The sequence below is a fragment of the Oncorhynchus mykiss genome, chromosome 28 (genome assembly GCF_057628025.1).
Source record: "Oncorhynchus mykiss isolate SJ-2025 chromosome 28, ASM5762802v1, whole genome shotgun sequence".
NCBI lineage: Eukaryota > Metazoa > Chordata > Actinopteri > Salmoniformes > Salmonidae > Oncorhynchus > Oncorhynchus mykiss.
Window position 1 is genome coordinate 16,112,282 of NC_143049.1, and position 20,958 is coordinate 16,133,239.

Below are 20,958 nucleotides of genomic sequence, written 5' to 3' on the forward strand. Positions count from 1 at the left end.
TTTTGTATCCAAATCCGGCTTTAAACGTCTTCACAACAGTATCTCGGACCTGCCTGGTGTGTTCCTTGTTCTTCATGATGCTCTCTGCGCTTTTAACGGACCTCTGAGACTATCACAGTGCAGGTGCATTTATACGGAGACTTGATTACACACAGGTGGATTGAATTTATCATCATTAGTCATTTAGGTCAACATTGGATCATTCAGAGATCCTCACTGAACTTCTGGAGAGACGTTGATGCACTGAAAGTAAAGGGGCTGAATAATTTTGCACGCCCAATTTTTCAGTTTTTGATTTGTTAAAAAAGTTTGAAATATCCAATAAATGTCATTCCACTTCATGATTGTGTCCCACTTGTTGTTGATTCTTCACAAAAAAATACAGTTTTATATCTTTATGTTTGAAGCCTAAAATGTGGCAAAAGGTCGCAAAGTTCAAGGGGGCCGAATACTTTCGCAAGGAACTGTATATGTATATACTGTACTCTATATCATCTACTGCATCCTCATGTAATACATGTATCACTAGCCACTTTAACTATGCCACTTTGTTTACATACTCATCTCATATGTATATACTGCACTCAATACCATCTACTGTATCTTGCCTATGCCGCTCTGTACCATCACTCATTCATATATCTTTATGTACATATTCTTTATCCCCTTACACTTGTGTCTATAAGGTAGTAGTTTTGGAATTGTTAGCTAGATTACTTGTTGGTTATTACTGCATTGTCGGAACTAGAAGCACAAGCATTTCGCTACACTCGCACTAACATCTGCTAACCATGTGTATGTGACAAATAAAATTTGATTTGATTTGATCTCTGCCCAACTGAAACGCTCGGCTGTTTAGGGAAGTAGATTTATGATGGATGGTGAATCGTTATGATGTGTCGTGGTGGTGCTAGTCATTTCTGGTGGTTGTGATTGTTGTTGAATACTCAACAGCATTGACGGTAACATTGATAGCCAGGTTGAACTACACAGTTTATACACGTTACATTATCTGAAAAATGTCTCACTTACTTGACCTTTTATTCATTCAACAGATAAGCTGTTTATATGTGGCAAGGAGGCCGTGCCATGAAATGAGGAGTTCCACAGGAGTCCTATGGATTGAGGTAGGCCTGTGCTACTCTGAATACATCCATCATGTCTAAGGGACCCACCAATTGGAAGTAGCCTATAGATTGTGAGAGAGATGCATGTAATGTATCTATCAAGACCGGTCTTTGAGTACAGACAAATCGATCAACCACAAATCAATCAAGTCAGTTGGAAGAAAAACATATTCAATTTAATTGCTGAATAGCTAATATAAATCTGGACTAAACATTTCATAGTTGCAGAGATGGATTCAGATGGCTTTCAGGGCCTTTCCAGATGATAAATAATATAACATAACCTGGTGCAATGATGACATGGATAAGAGCACTACAATGTTAAGGGGTACTTTATTATGCATTTACATGTACATGTTTCTAACCCCCAGAGTCTTTTCCTGATTAAATAAAGGTTCAATAAAATGTTTAAAAAGTGATCCGTTTTTTACATTTCTGAAGTGTCAGTCTTTTCCAAATGTAACACTCTCACGGAATGTATCATGCACATCTGCTGATGTTGTTAGTGAAAATATGATGTTTAGATTATTAAAAATGACTCCAGATTAAAAAATAGTGCTTTTACCACTCTTCATTTTTCACAATAAATAGACCCCGGCCCGAGGACCACATAGACCCCATCCCTAGGCCCCCATAGACCCCGGTCCGAGGACCACATAGACCCCATCCCTAGGCCCCCATAGACCCCGGTCCGAGGCCCCCATACACCCCATATAGTATTCTGTAATTTACAAACCTCTGGCTGTTTTGATTCAAATTTTTAAAAATTATCCACTACATAGAATAATCCAATCCAATTTACTTTCTCAATAGGTCAATTTACATTCAAATCAATATTGAACTCAGGAACCACATCTCCAATTTATGAAACGTTTGTGATAGACCTTATAGAAGGGTCAGATTGACTTGGAATGAATTGAATATCGGTCTGTCCAATCGAAGCTTGGAAGTCAGTTGTTCCCAGTCATAGAGAAAAGCTGTAAGCCTGGTAATGTGTGAGGCTCCAGAGTCTTGTCTATATGGTCTGGTATGCATCATGTCCATGAAACAGGAAAGGATCACGAGAGTCACCAGTGGAGATGCTATATTGAACTTGAACCATTTCCCATTCCAGACATCAGGGAGCCTCCGTTAATGTGGTCAAGCTGTAGGTTACCTCAACTACTATTTTGGGTAGTTAAATGCCAATATTGACTTCATGATTGCATCGTCTCAATAATGTACAGTAGTTGTTTTCCATCTTTGTGAATTTCACATTTCACATTTCTCTGTCTGTGGTAGGTGTACAGGTAAGGCAGTACCACTAGGTGGTGGCCTTGTTACAATCATTGCTTTAGATGGATTAGTGAGCAACTGGTAGGCATAACTAATGACCTGAAACCCAAACTTGAGTATAGTTCTATTTCACTATTGTTTTCAGGTATTCAGATTTCAGGCTACATGTATGCCTTTTAGCTACTATTCATTTCACAATGGCAAATTATGTATGTTTCTCCACCTTGTATCTATTTGTCTTTCTTTCTCCTCTCTAGTCAGCTATGCATCAATTCCAGTGACATGCAGGGTAGGCAGTGCAGGGTAGGCAGTGCAGGTAGTGCTTACCCTGTGATAGTCTAATAAAAAAGCTGATTCTGGTGGTTTTTATACTCAACATTTCAAAATTGGCTAAAATGGCATCAAAGCGTGCAAGGCCATTCCCATACAGTCACTGTCTGGATAGGGACAGCATAGGCCTCACTGCTTTGCCTATAGTTTAATTTGTTTATTGAGACAATTTCCTATTTTGTGCATAAGTATTACCTCATCATGTTGTGTGGTAAACTCTGCACATGTGTGTGTGTCTACATAATTTAGCTGGCAAGCAATAGCAACCTGACCAATTGATACTATACTGTACCTAAAACAATTTTCCAAGTTGCATTTTGAAGGAAAACTTGGTATAATTGAGAGATGGATACCAACACCAGAGTTACCTGACCTTCATCAGAGGAAGGGATAGAAAATTATCCGGTCAAATGAGCCACACTCAGCCTGACAGACACAGAAACCCGAAGCAGACAAGACGATTACAGATGAGACTAGAGGAATGTTTTACAACATTTTTTGACAATGTCAGTGTTCAAATGAAAGCCAGGTTTGATCATTTTGTCATTCTTGGCCCTACAACGATGCATTTTCTAAATGCATTTTCCTTTGCATTTTACGGGTAAGGCTCGGTTGAATGAATATGAGAATAGACAATATCATTTTGATGCATTTTATTTATTAAGGTAGAATTTTATTTTGAGACACTTTTTTTTACATTTTAAACTGCATTTTCATTCATTTCGAGTGTTGATATGAAGACTTTGTTGGAAGTATTGTAAATCCATTGTGAAAGGCTATGGAGTTTGTGTTGTGAATTATTTGGATGAAATGTGTCCATATGTTGGTATTTTAGTGCCAGCTATCAGTTGTAACTCGGTCTATGGCTGAGCTATGTTGATCAGTGTGTCATTTTGTAGTGTGATATGAAATATGCCACCATCTGAGGCTATGGCCTGTGTATGATGGCTACATTTGGTATTTACATTTGAGGATTTTTCTTGACGTTGTCAATTTTGGTTAATAGCTTATGTCACCCTGATTGTTGAAGTTATCTGTTGTACGGTGAATTTTTGCTTCATCAAAGTTTATTTGTGAGCAAATCTGATTTTTTTTAGACAGGCAGTTCCTAGCCAGCCTCACCTCATGTCAATGTTCAATTCCATCCAAATGTGTACACGTTTATTATTGTATGACCAGGTCAAGCCAAGTGATATCTCACAAATAATTACACTAAACATACATGTCCACACACGAGTCATTCCTCAGAATCAGATTTTTTTTTAAATCAGGATTTAGAGAAGAAAAGGCATTGGTTGAATAGTAGGCCTACGTATGTTCATAAGGTTGTAGTGGATGGTAGCTAGCATTTTGAAAATCCACATTTCAAAATTTTAACCAATAGGTTATCTCAAATGTAATTCCGTTATGATTATTTGTCAAATGTATTCTGTAACAAATATGTAACAATATGTTGATATTAGTATGATCATATTATATATTCGATCCCAATGGAAATTAATCCTAAAAGCACCAACATATTTAAATCTTAAAACCTCCAACGGGGTAATTTCTGACCCAAAATTGATAATGATTTGCATTTGTAAATGCTGAATATAATACATTAGATGTATTCATGTGTTTGTCATTTATTTGTCAACAGTGAATTCGTTGAATTCAAATAGTAGGCTGTAACAATAACAATCTATCTGTGTATTAATAACAGTTATATTAAGGTTTATAATAACAAAAAATAACAAACAAAAAATAAAACACCTAATTTGTCATAAAGAACTCAAAGACAATTTTGGGCAATTGTAGTCCCAAAAGATCTCCCACGCTGTATACAATCCCTATAGGATTTGCGATATGCTGCATTGCATAAACATTTAGCCTACCCTTGAATAAGAATTAACCCAAACAGTTTGAAAATAGATCTCTTTATTGACTTGCTGCAGCGAAATCTTTCGAAAACTCAAGGGTTTAGATTTAAGTGCAAATAGGTAAAGATAAATCGGAGTGAATGTGCATGTATTTTTAATTAAACACATTTAAAGTAGTTGTATTGCATTTTATCCGTGTTGATAACTTATACTCAAACACTAGTCTACAATATGAATGAAACGACACAATTAGTGTACTTCTGAATGCATCATGGCATGGTGACAGAGTTTGAAGGAAGGCTGACTTGAGATGTCATTGATCAACTATATCCAATAGCTGTCTGAGCCGTCCTTGACAATGGCAATAAGCTACATGTAAGTATTTTTTTTCTCCAATTTTTACTCCATGCACTTTTTCATTTCTCCTGAAAGGTGCTATGGCATGGAAGTACTCACAGACAGAGTGACTGACATATTGTATACTGCCTACACCCCCCCCCCCCCCCCCCCCCCCCCCCCCCTCCGCCCCCTCCCATTTTTACAGGTCTTGGCATCTGGGACAAATGACAAGGAAGCTTATGGCTTGTATATAGTAGCTGTGTAGTTGTTGTGATCCTCATCCAAGATGGCGGTGGTCTTAACGCGTTGATTTCACAAAACGCATGGCTTGACGTCCTGATAGACATTCTGGTGATGGTGATGTAGCTGGTGGTAGTACGATCCACTGGCAGTTGGTGGGTGAAATGAAGAGATTCCGTTAAAGTTCAAAACAAAATCTTTCCTGTCACATACTGGCGATGAATGGTTCGAGTATCGAGACAATCCCGCTGCAAACAGATGGAAGAGACGTGACAGTCAAACACAAAGCTTTTTCAAATACAAAACCAACTTGTTCTAATGCAAAAAAATGAAAGAACTCCATGGCGCCAATATTTGGACGTTGTATTCATGCCAATTATTTTTCTTAAATGGTAGGCTACATTTTTCCTAAAACAACTGCATGCAGATCATTTAGAGCATACATGCAAAATACAAACGATTTCATGAAACACACATATTTATTTATATATATATATATATATATAGGCTACATCACTTTTAAAATAATAGATCATTTGTAAACATAAGGTTTTGAATATTTTCCTGGAAAAGTGTCCTTGATATTTGCCATGAATACTTTGCTTTCTATTTAGTGTTGAATTATTTTACAAACATCATTTGTATTTGTAATGAAACGATTTAATTCAGTGATATTATTGTTCATATTTATATGTGGTTTCTTATGGAGACCATTGCGCACAAAGGTCACAGGCAGTTATATCTATACTGCCCAGAATCAACCATATGTACGGATAGGGAAAACATACTTGGTTGTTGACATTACTGATGTAGTTTTATGTATTATATTATTTGTGTATTTTTGTGTATTATACACATAATTAGTATGTATTATACACATAATTAGATGTTGACATATTATTGCCATGGCACATATTGGTGTTTGGCGCATTTTCACTTAGGCCTATAGCCTTGAAAATGAAATCTAGGCTACAGTTTTTGGCCTTACTGCTATTAGCCCATACAAACGCATTGAATAACAGCTTCACTACATGGAACAACATATAGTCCCCCCCCAAAAAAAAAATCTAAAGGAAGCTTGTACATTTTTGTGTATTATTATATACATAATTAGGTGTCGACATATTATTGTCATGTCATATATTGGTGTTTGTAGGTCCGTCTGTGGCTGAGCTGGCCAATAGCCTTGAAAATAAAAATATAGGCTACAGTTGTTTTTACTTCCTTGAGAGTGATTATGTTAATCTTGGAAGTAGAATTTGCATGAATATTACTTAATTATTTGTGTTTTTAGTTAAATTGTCATAGTTCTACAATTGTATTTTATTCATAAATGGACAAGCAGAACAATGCCAGTGTTGCCTAACTAGGCCCAATGCCCCCTTCCCTATGATTCGCAATCAGCAACTGCCCATCTCGACTAGGTCTACTTCCAAATAAAACAGTAGATATAAATACGCACGATTTAATGCAAACTGTACATAAGAGTATAATATTCATTACTTGGTTGCATATGTTATAATTGGCCATATAGTGTGCCCATGCAATTAAATATTGTGTTTGCCTATTAGTAAAGTAAACAGGCTTACTTGAAATATCAGATGAGTCTCTTCCGTTGTGATGGCGATAGCTTTGCTCCAGAGAGTAAGGGGATATGCTCGAATGCAAGGCAGAGGATGTGGGACTGTTTGAAGCCAGGGATTGCTGCTTGATGTATGGAGACACACCTGGTGATGTCCAGTGTGACGGGACACTGGTATAGGGAGAGTGACAGTCCAAGGTGCCTGCTGCCATCGCCGCCGGCGATGAGTGCAGAGGGCTACTACTGTTGTCTGGGCAGTATTCTCCATTAGACGACACCTGACAGGCAGCCATGTAGGTGGACCCGGGGCTTGGCGACATGTGAGGAACATGATGCCCTCCAGCCAGCCCGTCGTAGCTCCCTGGCACCGTGGTCCCCATCACGTCCAAGTTGTAACCATTATGACATGCCAAGGACGCAGAGGGGTTCTGGAAATCGAAGTTTTGGGGCAGTATCGACGCGCCAAAGCCGATGCCATTCATCATTCGATACATGGGTTTCAGAGCTTGGCATTTCCTACGGAATCCGCGAGGTCTGCGACGGAAGGACCCCTCTTCGAACATAAACTCGCTTCCCGGGTCTATGGTCCAGTAGTGTCCCTTGCCTGGTCTGCCGAGGCCCTTGGGCAGTTTTATGAAGCACTCGTTTAGAGACAGGTTGTGCCTCACAGAGTTTTTCCATCCCTGGTAAGACCCTCTAAAGAAAGGGAAACGGGCCTGAAGAAACTGATAGATTTCAGCCAGAGTAAGCCTCTTTGTCGGGGAGCTTTGGATAGCCATCACAATAAGAGCGATGTATGAATAGGGCGGCTTCTCAGGACGCCTCAAGCCAGAGTTGCCCTTTTTCCTTTTGTTCGACGCATTTGGTGAGCTCTCCGCCACTGGCTGTGCGCTCATCTGAGTGGCGTGCATCACTCCGGCTGCTGGGCTGGATCTCAGAGGATGAGACGAGTCCAGATGTTGCTGTGAGCTCTCAGTCGTCATGTTTGCGCCCAAATTGGGACACAGAGGAGTATGAGTAGCCTATAACCAAGAGGATGACCAATGCTCTTTTTATTTTTGCACTGACCTGAAAAATCTAATGAGAGCAGTATCCTACACCCAATACTTCAGTCAATTGCTAAGCATAACTCCTTCAGACGATCTAAAATATGTTTCCAAATGTGATAATTGGAGAGGTTAGTGTCCAGTGGCGATTCACTGCGCGTTTATTGCAGTTCTAATCAGCTGAGTATCGGTGTGGCGGCTGCTCCTCCTCCGTCTCACTGTGGCCATCGCTGGCAATAATCCTTTAAGAGGGGAAACATAAAGCTCCTCGACTTTCTTGCGCATATCCACTCGGCCAAACAAAACTCGACCACCTATCAATTCTTAAATCTCTCACTGCCCCCTAGATCCCGGCTAAATCCCTCCAAGAAATCGCCAGGAACTCGAGACCCACCCTCTCCCAGATCTGGCCCCGGTCCAGCAGTCCAGACATAATTCTAGCAAGAGCCACACACATCACAGCACAAGCTCAGAAGACTAACAGAGACCTCTTCCCACCCACTCCTCACAACTCTCATACACGCAATTAAACCATTTATCAAACTCATTTAGACATTCCAGTCAACAGTGCAACACGCCAGAGGATGAAGGCAATGGTTCCAAGTTAACCATGAATGAGACATAAACATAACGTAGGCATATCCTATTTACTAGCATTCTAGTTTTAGGTATATACAGTACCAGTCACACCTACTCATTCAAAGGTTTTTCTTTATTTGTACTATTTTATATATTGTAGAATAATAGTGAATACATCAAAATGATGAAGTAACACACAGCTAAAATAAGCAAAGAGAAATTACAGTTCATCATTAATTTAAAACATGAAGTTCAGTCAATCAAGAAAATATAAAAAACTTTAAGTTTCTTCAAGTGCAGTCGCAAAAACAAGCAAGCGCTATGAAACTGGCTCTCATGAGGACCGCCACAGGAAATTAAGACCCAGAGTTACCTCTGCTGCAGAGGATAAGTTCATTAGAGTTACCAGCTTCAGAAATCAACAATTAACTGCACTTCAGATTGCACCTCACACATCTCAACATGAACTGTTCAGAGGAGACTGCGTGAATCAGGCCTTCGTGGACCTTTGATAAATTTGAGAGGTGTGATGGTGTGGGGGTGCTTTACAGAGTTCAATAAACAGACACATCACAGCATCAACTGTTCGAAGGAGACTGCGTGAATCAGGCCTTCATGGTCAAATTGCTGCAAAGAAACCACTAAAGGACACCAATAAGAAGAAGAGACTTGCTTGGGCCAAGAAACGAGCAATGGACATTAGACCAGTGGAAATTTGTCCTTTGGTCTGATGAGTCCAAATTTGAGATTTTTGGTTCCAACCGCCATGTCTTTGTGAGACACAGAGTAGGTGAATGGATGATCTCCGGATATGTGGTTCCTACCGTCAAATTTGAGAGGTGTGATGGTGTGGGGGTGCTTTGCAGGTGACTCTGTCAGTGATGAATTTAGAATTCAAGACACACTTAACCAGCATGGCTACCACAGCATTCTGCAGTGATACGCCATCCCACCTGGTTTGCGCTTAGTGGGACTGTCATTTGTTTTTTAACCAGACAATGATCCAACACACCTCCAGGCTATTTGACCAAGAAGGAGAGTGATGAAGTGCTGCATCGCCACAATCACCCGACCTGAACCCAATTGAGATGGTTTGAGAAGTTGGACTGCAGAGTGAAGGAAAAGCAGCCAAGAAGTGCTCAGCATATGTGGGAACTTCTTTAAGATTATTGGAAAAGCATTCCATGTGAAGCTGGTTAAGAGAATGCCAAGAGTGTAAAAAAGCTGTCATCAATGCAAAGGGTGGCTACTTTGAAGAATCTAACACTTTTTTTGGTTACTACATGATTTCATATCTTATTACATAGTTTTGATATCTTCACTATTTTCTACAATGTAGAAAATAGTACGAATAACAAAGAACCCTTGAATGAGTAGGCGTGTCCAAACGTTTGACTGGTATTGTATATATTCATATATACAACCTATTATGTATAAAGCCTATGATGTACTTGAGGATAGAAAAAAAGTCATGGAGAGCGGAGAACTACAGATCACAGTATTATGCTGCACAGTCAGAGCTTCTTAGAGCTTGTAGTTTTGTCTAGCAGAGGTCATGGAGAAATAACAGTCCATAGTTGTCGTGTTCATTTGTTCGGGGCTGTTCAGGATAGTACTTTGACATGAGTGGAAACATGATTTTTCCATCAGGCGCTGCCAGCATACCACACACGGCGCGCGAGTGTCAGTTTACCTCCTCGAACCATGGATCATATCCCTCGAGAGATTAATTAATTACACAGATCCAAATGAGGTCTTAGAAAAATAGGTCCAATGGATAATTTGTATAGTAGCTTATGATGATGATTCTGATGTTATTCTGTTGTTATTGTCGAAAAAGAAACCATGCATGCCTTTGGTGCCCATATGCTAGGGGACATTGTGCTGTGCGTAAGCATGCATAATGCTTGTAAGGAGAAAATGTTTGGCAAAACAAAAGAAGGTCAAACGAAAGCTGGTTGCATGTGTATCCTCTCCCAATTCTTGATCAGGATAAGTTTAATTTCAATATAAATCACTTCAGGAGATAAACTATATACAAATCATCGAGGAAAACTGAGACATGTATAGAAGACAAATATAGAGATTTTGAGTTTAACTTAAATACAATTTTCACCCAACTGCATTTAATGTATTACTTGCTATAAGGCAATACAGGTAAAATTACAAAAACAATAACGTCAAAGATTTAATGACGAAATTGAAAATATTTACAGACGTGGTTTTACGAACTTTACGTACCCGTTAAATGTTAAATGTCTAATAACAGTATAGTACTTTAACCCAACGACTTTAATGCAACAATTAAGCGACAAGCTCAAACTCTTAACCAAACAAGTATGTCGAGATAAAATCATTTCCTCTTATAAAATCAAAGGTAAAGAACATAATCTCCTCATAATTTCCGGCAACATAAAAACTAATAAACCCGCTGCGTTCAGGACGCACAGCTGGTTTAAAGGACTTTTATTTTCTCAGCCACAGAAGAATACTTAGAAGGCTTTGAACATTTTGCACACAGAACGAGAGATCCTGTCATAACGTCTTGGTAAAATCGAAAAGAGTTGTTTTTCAGCTGTTAATGTGGACTGAAATCCACTTGGATAGGCTATTTTGCGATTATCTCTCCCCTGCTCATGTGTCTGGACTTGAGGCGACGGTTATTTGTAGCTCCAGACAGAAAATATAAATACTGAATGTCTGTATCCGCTCACAGGGAGCTTCTCAGACACAGAAAAAATAAATGCCGTATTTCTGCCCCAATAGAGGGACCAATTTATAATTAGATATGTGCCACACTAATAATGATACACATAATTTCTTTAATTAACAACATTATGGCTGTATTATTATTATCCCAAGCTATTTTGCCAATAACGATAGTTATTAACAATTATTGTAACGCAGTAGTAAGCCTAAATATGAATTGGCCTACCTCTGATAGCCTATTTGTAGAGTTGCAGAGAGTATGCTACTAAGGGACCTTTAGGTAACAATGTTATCTTAAATCTAGAATTACGTATGTGAAACATTTGAATGCGTAAAACTAATGTTATTGGACTATATTTAGTGTTAGGCACATTCCCTTTTCGCAACCTTATTCGTCACCTCAGTCCCTTCTTTACCTTTTATCCTTCTATCTTTATTTCCATTCTCTGGCCTCTTCCTCCCTTCCTTTTTCTTCCCCTTTGGTTTTGGTTAGACTATTCAATACATACATAGTCTAGGCGAGACGATACTAGCCTAAACTGTAAATGGAATAGTAAGGATATTTACAACATTATCAATGTGCTTCATACAGCACATCCACTGTTTGAGAGCTCACAATGATAGGCATATACGTTTTGACTGACAGGTCTCAGCCAACGAAGCTTTACTCATGTCCCAATCAATTTCAATGTGACAGCGCGTGAATAAGAAGCGCCTAATAGGCCTGACCAATATGTCACTTCAGTAGTAATGACAATGCAGTGTATTGAAATTAGGTGGATATTACACCAAGTTGATAAGGCAATTTTTTATTTAGTAGCATAAGTAGTAGGCTACAAAAGGCGGGTAAACATTGGGGAATGTAATGAGGGATCAGGCACCTGCAGGCCTAAACCATACACCTGTCAGTGTTTGTGTGGATAGATTTGCATTTTGCCGTTTGTCTTGAAAACAACTTGAGGGGCAGATATCTTGTTTGTTCACAATCTATTCTATGCGATATGAATTCAATGCAACAAAATATATATCAACATAAAAACACATCACAATGTCAATGTAAAAGTTACTCTTTATTCAAAATATGTATTCTGTTTAAACAAAATTAAAACATGTATACAAACTGCTCGACTTGATCACAAAATGCTAAATGTTATATTGTAGATTATAAACTGGGTGATTAGAGCCCTGAATGTGGCTGACAGCCATGGCATATCAAACCGTATATCATGGGTATGACAAAAACAATATTTGTATTAATCTAATCACATTGGGAACCAGTTTATAATAGCAAAAAGCCCTTAACCGTGGTATATTGGCCATATACCACACCCCCTTGGGCCTAATTGCTTTGGGAAAACGCCCCCTTAAGGGAAATGTCCATGTTCTGACAGAAAAAAAAGCAATGTTTTGGTAATATTTAGATATGTGCATATTGGCTATACTTAGGTAAACACATTTTGAAGGGAAATAAGTGGGCAGAATTAATTAAAACGCCATAAAGTGGGCATTTTGAACTCACTATCCCTGCAAAATGCAACCCTGATGATTAGTGTGTTAAAACTCATTATATACGTTTTATTTTAGATTTTTTTTGTAATTGACTCTTTAAAAGCTAAAGTTTAGGTATCTTATTTTTTTATTCAAATACATCGAAAATACATTTTTTTAAACTGCATTTCTCACTATTAATATCCTCAATATGATGCGGTTTGAATGTACTATTTTTATTTTCGCACTTCCTAACTCTCAATGAAGTTACTTATGGAGGACATGGATATGATTTGGAAAATTCTAATATAGATACCACTGACTTGCATTGAATTATCCTGGGGGCGTTTTGCCCCACTGGAGTCACTCCTGACTTAAAAGTTGAGGTGAGACATGACATTTTTTGTTGAGCAAGACTACTGGCATCCAGGGGAAGTGTTAAAAAATGAGTGACATGAAGTGGTTTCTTTGAGAATTACAGGAAGGGGCGTTTAACCCCAAGTTACCCTAAACAGCATGATTTGAAGGTCAAGTGATTCGACAATTCAGTAACAATATTTTTAACAAACCAACAACATAAATAGCCTATAATCTATACACCATGAACTGTATGTACACTGTATAGCAAAAAAAAATGCTCTTGTTTTAAAGGGAAATTACCATAGAACATCAAAGCAACGAAATAAAGCCTACTCCTCCCCACAGGGTGCGTCGATCCATACAAAAATGTCCAGATATAAAAAAAATACTATACTCTGTGACCTTGTCCAAATATAAGGCAATGAAATAAAATGCATTTTGTTCATACACAATTACTGTCAAAGTACACCAATGCCAACACAGTGTTTTCATTCTATTTGCCACACCACTCGAGTCCATTACGAAAGAATACTGTCTATTTTGAATGGGTGGTAAACGTCAGATCCTGGAGTAGCCAGCTGCTGGGATTATCTGGTAAATGTATGAGCCCTTTTATGTCAATTTCAGAGCCGCGAAACTATCTTTTCGATGATCTATCTCAGTACAATCCACCACCATATGCCCCCAAGACGTGCGCAGCGTATGAGTCAATATGAAACATCGAATGGGCGTGATGCGGTAAGGCGACTGATGGTCCTCTCACAATGTGGGGCATCATCTGAGTGTAACCGGGCCACGGTAACGCACCAACGGTGGGAGAAACATCTGCCCACTCCTGTCTCTTGAACGGTTTGCTGAGGATACTGTCTATAGCGAAGGAGCTGGAGAACTTGGCACTGCTGGCTGGTGGTGCGGGTGTTGTGGTGAGTTGCGTGTCCTCGTCTGTACGATGGTCAGACACGTCCTGCTCTTTGCCTGTCTTTTTGTTGATTCGCTTTCTCCTGCGTCGGAACACTCCGTCAGCGAAGGTGTACTCGCTGTGAGGATTCAGCATCCAGTAGTTGTCCTTTCCCCATGGTCTAGACGGGTCCCGGAGGACCTTCAGAAAACAGTCGTTCAGCGACAAGTTGTGGCGCACGGAATTCCTCCAACCGGTGTAACTGCCCCGGAAAAAGGGAAACTTTGTCATCAGATAGTCATTTATCTCCGCCAGAGTCAGACGCCCCGACGTTGAGTCACGGATAGCCATGGCAATCAGTGCGATGTAAGAGTATGGAGGTTTTGGTCTCCGCGTGTACGGTTTGCCTTTGCCATCTGCACCTGGTGTGACAGGTGGCGGGCTGTGCGCTAGACAGTCCCCATCCGAACCCAACTCCTCCTCACCAGAGACAGGCGAGCGGACGCTGTTCTTAGCATCGCTGCACAGCTCCACAGATTTCACCTCATAGTGGTGGTTTCCACAGAAGACTTCAAGTTTCATGTTGTCTGTTTAAATTTCTGCTTTACTGCGAGTTTCTATCCAAAGTTTATCCGATGCCCAAGTAAAAACAGGCACGTCGCCAGAAGAGCTCAGGCCTCAGAGGAAATCTCGTCTTGTTTGTAAAGGTGTCAAAGCGCAGAACGCTTTCAGTCAAAATATCCTATAAGTACCCGATGAAGTTTATACCTTTGGCAGCACTAGAGCTCGTCTCACCTTCCGTCTGTCTGGTGGGCTGTTTATAGCAACAGGCTCACCTCAGGACCAACCCAACGAGGCGGGGCTTGATAATTACATGGATATTTTGGAACAAATGAATATCATGCACTCTCAGTGTTTATGACACATCATAAATCATAACAGTCATTTTGATCTATTTTTATTTAAATATTTGTTTGACAATGGAATTGCGTTGAGTAGCCCTTTCACCCTCGCTTTCCCAGTATAACAAGACAAGTAGGAATAGGCTACATTTCTTACCTGTGTAACTCGATCTCGCTGTGGAGGTAGACACCGCTGGAGTACTTCACCTGAGACAACAGGTGGCGTGCGTTTCATTTCCATCTGTTCTGCCTCGCATGCAATCCTTATGGAGAGTTATACCTGACTTATCCTCTTTTAATAGCATATGAATTCTTCAAATGTTTCAGTTTGGCCGATCATATGTCTGCAGATACCTGGAATACTACCCTATTATATGAATTTGCTACAAGCAGCCACCACGGATACAAATTATATATATATTTTTTAATAAAGATACTATGCAGTGAATGTATTACATTACATAGCCAAAAGTATCTGGAAACCTTTCAAATTAGAGGATTCAGCTATTTCAGCCACACATCAACAGGTGTATAACATCGAGCACACGGCCATGCAATCTCCATAGACAACGATTGGCAATAGAATGGCCCGTACTAAAGAGCTCAGTGACTTTCAACGTGGCACTGTCATAGGATGCCACCTTTCCAACAAGTCAGTTCGTAAAAACTCTGCCCTGCTAGAGCAGCCCCGGTCAACTGTAAGTGCTGTTATTGTGAAGTGGAAATGTCTAGGAGCAACAAAGACTCAGCCGCAAAGTGGTAGGCCACACAAGCTCACCGAACGGGACCGCTGAGTGCTGAAGCGTGTAGTGCGTAAAAATCATCTGTCCTCGGTTGCAACACTCGCTACCGAGTTCCAAACTGCCCCTGGAAGCAAGGTCAGCACAATAACTGTTCGTCGGGAGCTTCATGAAATTGATTACCATGGCCGAGCAGCCACACACAAGCGTAAGATCACCATGCACACTGCCAAGCGTCGGCTGGAGTGGTGTAAAGTTTGCCGCCATTGGACTCAGGAGCAGTGGAAACGTATTCTCTGGAGAGCTGAATCACGCTTCACCATCATGCAGTCCGATGGATGAATCGGTGTTTGGCAGACGCCAGGAGAACACTACCTGCACGAATGCATAGTGCCAACTGTAAAGTTTGGTGGAGGAAGAATAATGGTCTGGGAATGTTTTTCATGGTTCGGGCTAGGCCCCTTAGTTCCAGTGAAGGGAAATCTTCATGCTACAGCATACAATGACATTCTAGACAATTCTATGCTTCCAACTTTGTGGCAACAGTTTGGGGAATGCCCTTTCCTGTTTCAGCATGACAATGCCCCCGTGTACAAAGTGAGGTCCATACAGAAATGGTTTGTTGACATTGTTGTGGAAGAACTTGACTGGCCTGCACAGAGCCCTGACCTCAACCCCATCGAACAATCTTGGTATGAATTGGAACAATGACTGCGAGCCAGGCCTAGTCACCTAACATCAGTGCCCGACCTCACTAATGCTCTTGTAGCTGAATAGAAGTACCTGCTGCAATGTTCCCACATCTAGTGGAAATCCTTCCCAGAAGAGTGGAGGCTGTTAAAGCACCAAATCACGCTCCTTACAATAATCAGACTCAAACCATCTGGTCATACCAGTCACAACCTTGCACAGCATGGGTGACATGGCCTTCTCACATATGGTCACTTAGCTCTGGAACACTCTACCTGCGCATGTAAAGGAAGAAGCCTTAATTTCCTCATATAAAACACAACTAAATGTTTGATTGCCTAATTTGCCTAAAGTCTATATTTTTCATTAGAAGGTAATGTTTTGATGTATTGTGATAACGTATTCTACTTTTTATAGTATTGATGCATTTTTTAAAAACGTTTTAGTTTTCTACATTATGTACATTGAGCGTGAGAAATGCGCTCTACAAATGAAATATGATTATTATTTTTCCACAGTTTCTTTAGTCTTTGCATTCTCTATACGTCTGTGAATGATAAGAGCATTCCATCAAACACATGAACGCTATCTCAGGTGTCAACCATGGGCAACGTCTCAGAAAAACACTATAGTCATGGAATTGTCTGTAGAGTCAGCAGTATGTTACTGTGAAAGGCTCCACTGATAACGAATGCCATTATGAATAGTGAACATTCCGTTTTCCTATGCAGGTGTGTGGGATTTCCATACTATGGTTAGTGTAGAGAAGAAATCACAAGGCAGGTATTATGGTCAGGGGGGGACTGATTGTGAATTCTTAGTGGTGAGTCTTGTTCAGTTGTTATGTCTTGAAGAAGAACATTCACACTAGTGGATGTCAGGGTGACAAAGAAAAAGTAAAAACAAATAGACTCATAGTGCAAAGGGACACTTTCAAGTGTTCTCATGACCTCACATTAATGCACTTTGTTTTGGTGTAGCTGAAAGCATGTTCATACCAACTTGAGCACCCCCATAGAAGAGCAATGTTGTTGTGTTGTTAAGTTTTTCTTTCCCAAACAGCATCAGCTAGACCAGGGATGGGCAACTTTGATCGGTGTGGGGGCCACCAAAAAGTTTGAACTCATCTTGAGGGGCAGCAGTTGCTTGCGGGTCTGCATACCCACATCCATAACCCCCCGTTGAGACCCAGACTGAGTTCCTAAACAAAAAACTATTAAATATCCGAGGGCCGTCAAAAGGGCCGTTAATTGGCCATCCCTACGCTAGACTATTTACCTGTGTATTCCTGTTCACCCTTGTTGCTGAGGGACTGAATGGCAGGCTGTTTTGATTAATCACTACTTTCTATTTATTAATTCATTTGAAATAAATAGCCTTGAGGGTTCTGATGACTTTAAGGAACAGGGAAGTTATGCAGATTTAATACCAAGATGACACTACAACTATGAAAACAGAGTGTCTGGCTAGAAGCCATGACAGAACAGGTTTCTGGAAGATATGCAAAGGGGGAGCTAGGCAAGCCCAATGCTCACTGGGCAAGCATTCATCTCAGGATCATGCACAGTTTAGCAAAAGAGAAGGAAGATCACACTGTTGGTTTTGTCACCGTGACAAAGCATTTGTCTCTCTGTCTCTGGTGTTGTTTTTGGGTTTGGTTAGGCCACTTAATCCAGGGGATGACCGCCAAAAGGTTAGCAAAACACTGGATGTAAAACTGACTCACATCATGGAGATTTTGTATTGTTTATTTAAATTAAATAAATTAAATATGAATATAGGACAAAACACACATCAGGACAAGAGAGACAACACAACACAACACAAAGAGAGACCTAAGACAACATAGCAAGGCAGCAACACATGACAACCCAGCATGGTAGCAACACAACATGGCAACAACATGGTAGCAACAAAACATCGTAGCAGCACAAAACATGGTACACACATTATTGGGCACAGACAACAGCACAAAGGTCAAGAAGGTAGAGACAACAATACATCACACAAAGCAGCCACAACTGTCAGTAAGAGTGTCCATGATTGAGTCTTTGAATGAAGAGACTGAAATAAAACTGTCCAGTTCGAGTGTTTGTTGCAGCTCGTTCCAGTCGCTAGCTGCAGCAAACTGAAAAGAGGAGCGACCCAGGGATGTGTGTGCTTTGGAGACCTTTAACAGAATGTGACTGGCAGAATGGGTGTTGTATGTGAAGGATGAGGGCTGCAGTAGATATCTCAGATAGGGGGGAGTGAGGCCTAAGAGGGTTTCATAAATAAGCATCAACCAGTGGGTCTTGCGACAGGTATACAGAGATGACCAGTTTACAGAGGAGTATGGAGTGAAGTGATGTGTCCTGTAAGGAGCATTGGTGGCAAATCTGATATGTCTTATAAGTAGCATTGGTTGTAAATCCGAATGGTAAAGAACATATAGCTGCTCGAGAGCACTCTTACCTACCGATCTATAAATTATGTCTCTGTAATCTAGCGTAGGTAGGATGGTCATCTGAATCAGGGTTAGTTTGGCAACTGGGGTGGAAGAGGAGTAATTACGATAGTGGAAACGAGGTCTAGATTTAACTTTAGCCTGCAGCAGATTTGATATGTGCTGAGAGAAGGACAGTGTACCGTCTAGCCATACTCACCAGTAATCGTATGAGGTGACTACCTCAAGCTCTAAACCCTCAGAGGTAGTAATCACACCTGTGGGGAGAGGGGCATTCTTCTTACCAAACCACATGACCTTTGTTTTGGAGTTGTTCAAAACAAGGTTAAGGGTAGAGAAAGCTTGTTGGACACTAAGAAAGCTTTGTTGTAGAGCATTTAACACAAAATACAGGGAGTTGAGTATAAGACTTCCAACTGCTTGAGCTATGTTGTTGATGCAAATTGAGAAGAGCATGGGGCCTTGGATCGAGCCTTGGGGTACTCCCTTGGCGACAGGCAGTGGCTGAGACAGCACATTTTCTGACTTTATACACTGCACTCTTTGAGCGAGGTGGTTAGCAATCCAGGCCAAAGACCCCTCAGAGACACCAATAATCCTTAGCCGGCCCACAAGAATGGAATGGTCTACCGTATCAAAAGCTTTGGCCAAGTCAATAAAAATAGCAGCACAACATTGCTTAGAATCAAGGGCAATGGTGACATCATTGAGGACCTTTAAGGTTGCAGTGACACATCCATAACCTGAGTGGAAACCAGATTGCAAACCAGAGAGAATACTATAGGCATCAAGAAAGCCAGTCAGTTGATTATTGACAAGTTTTTCCAACACTTTTGATAAACAGGGAAAAATAGTACACCATAGACTTCTCTGTAATGCACACTATTACAGTGGCAGTGAATGTTACTGTAATTACTGAATGTAGCTGAACTGTCATGGACGTCTTGAGGATGCTGAATTCTATTGGCAATGCTTCAAGAAAGAAAGTGTTGTTGGTTTGAGGTTGGAGATAATGCAATGGCATATCAAAGGGCATAGCAGTTGATCACCTCTCAATGCCCTGTCAACCTTCTCCAACCTCTACCACAGGGACATCGCAGACTGAGGGCATGCTTTAGCAGAGCAGAGTTAACCTGACTTATGATGTGATTTCCCCCTATGGCTAATGCCAATGCTTTGATTCACCTTTAGCACCATCCCACCCCAGCTCAGAATCCCTGATATATTTACTCCAAATGTATAAAATATTCTCCTCCCCTGTACCACACGTCATGGGCCGCTGCCGGAGTCAAGTGGCAGTCATACTAAATTGGATAACTCATCGGTCGCCCTTTGTTGCACCCTGTATCGGTGGCACGCTATAACAAGAGTACACCAGACACCTCCTGTGCCAATAGTTTTATTGGTTGGCCACCATCTCTTAAAGTAGACACATAGACAACAGTGCATTTAAGTAAGACAAATTTGAATACAGAGTTATGCAAATTAATTAAATTCTCCCATTTCTTGTTGACTTCACAAGGACCAACACATGCCCGAATGTTTTCTTCCAGACACGAGGCCCTCCACCCTCTGTTTACGGAAAAAGCACTTCAAATGTCAATGTGTGTGTGTGTGTCATAGTCTGTGTCCGTGTGTTTTCAGAGCATATTGAGTGTGATAATCTGTTTGTGCTGTCTGTGACACCCAATTCTGGGTGAAGTCACTGTTTTTAGAGAGGCTGTGTTGACTATAGGTTTCTGTAATCCAACCACACAATGAGTAAGGCTCAGGTGTTATGTATGATTTCTCCTCCTCTCATGTAATGGCTTGTGTTAGTGTGTGTTTATGTGTGTTTTCACACTCCCCTTGACCTTTTCTACATTTTGTTGTGTAACATACAGCCTGAATTTAAAATGGATTAAATTAAGAAGTTGTGTCACTGGTCTACACACAATGCCCCATAATGTCAGAGTGGAATTGTGTTTTTAGAAATGTTTACAAATGTAATAAAAAATGAAAATCTGAAAGTCAATAAGTATTCAGACCCTTTGTTATGGCAACCCTAAATCAGGTCAGGAGCAAAAATGTGCTTAACAAGTCACTTAATAAGTTGCATGGACTCACTTTGTGTGCAATAATAGTGTTTAACATCCTTTTTGAACGACTACCTCATCTCTCTACCACACACATATAATTATCTGTAAGGTCTCTCAATCGAGCAGTGCATTTTAAACACAGATTCAACCACAAAGACCAGGGAGGTTTTCCCTCACTGAACATGCTTCTCGACTCCCAACGCACAAGTTACACAAAGATGCAGGCATCCTTCCTAACTCAATTGCCGGAGATGAAGGAACCACTCC

General features: G+C 40.5%; 2 protein-coding genes across 2 annotated transcripts; both read right to left on the bottom strand.

Annotated features, from left to right (window-relative positions):
- Nucleotides 1-1,282: 1,282 nt before the first annotated feature.
- On the bottom strand, nucleotides 1,283-8,189 carry LOC110508623 (forkhead box protein F2-like). The gene is made up of 2 exons (XM_021589275.3): nucleotides 6,763-8,189; nucleotides 1,283-5,421 (listed from the first exon to the last, which is right to left on the bottom strand). Exons 1-2 carry the CDS (start codon nucleotides 7,736-7,738, stop codon nucleotides 5,246-5,248), a joined length of 1,152 nt encoding a protein of 383 aa, XP_021444950.1. The 5' UTR covers nucleotides 7,739-8,189; the 3' UTR covers nucleotides 1,283-5,245.
- Nucleotides 8,190-12,136: 3,947 nt separating this feature from the next.
- LOC110508624 (forkhead box protein Q1) lies at nucleotides 12,137-14,645 on the bottom strand. Its single transcript, XM_021589276.3, has one exon. The coding sequence runs from the start codon at nucleotides 14,415-14,417 to the stop codon at nucleotides 13,596-13,598; it is 822 nt and encodes a 273-aa protein (XP_021444951.3). The 5' UTR covers nucleotides 14,418-14,645; the 3' UTR covers nucleotides 12,137-13,595.
- Nucleotides 14,646-20,958: the final 6,313 nt, after the last annotated feature.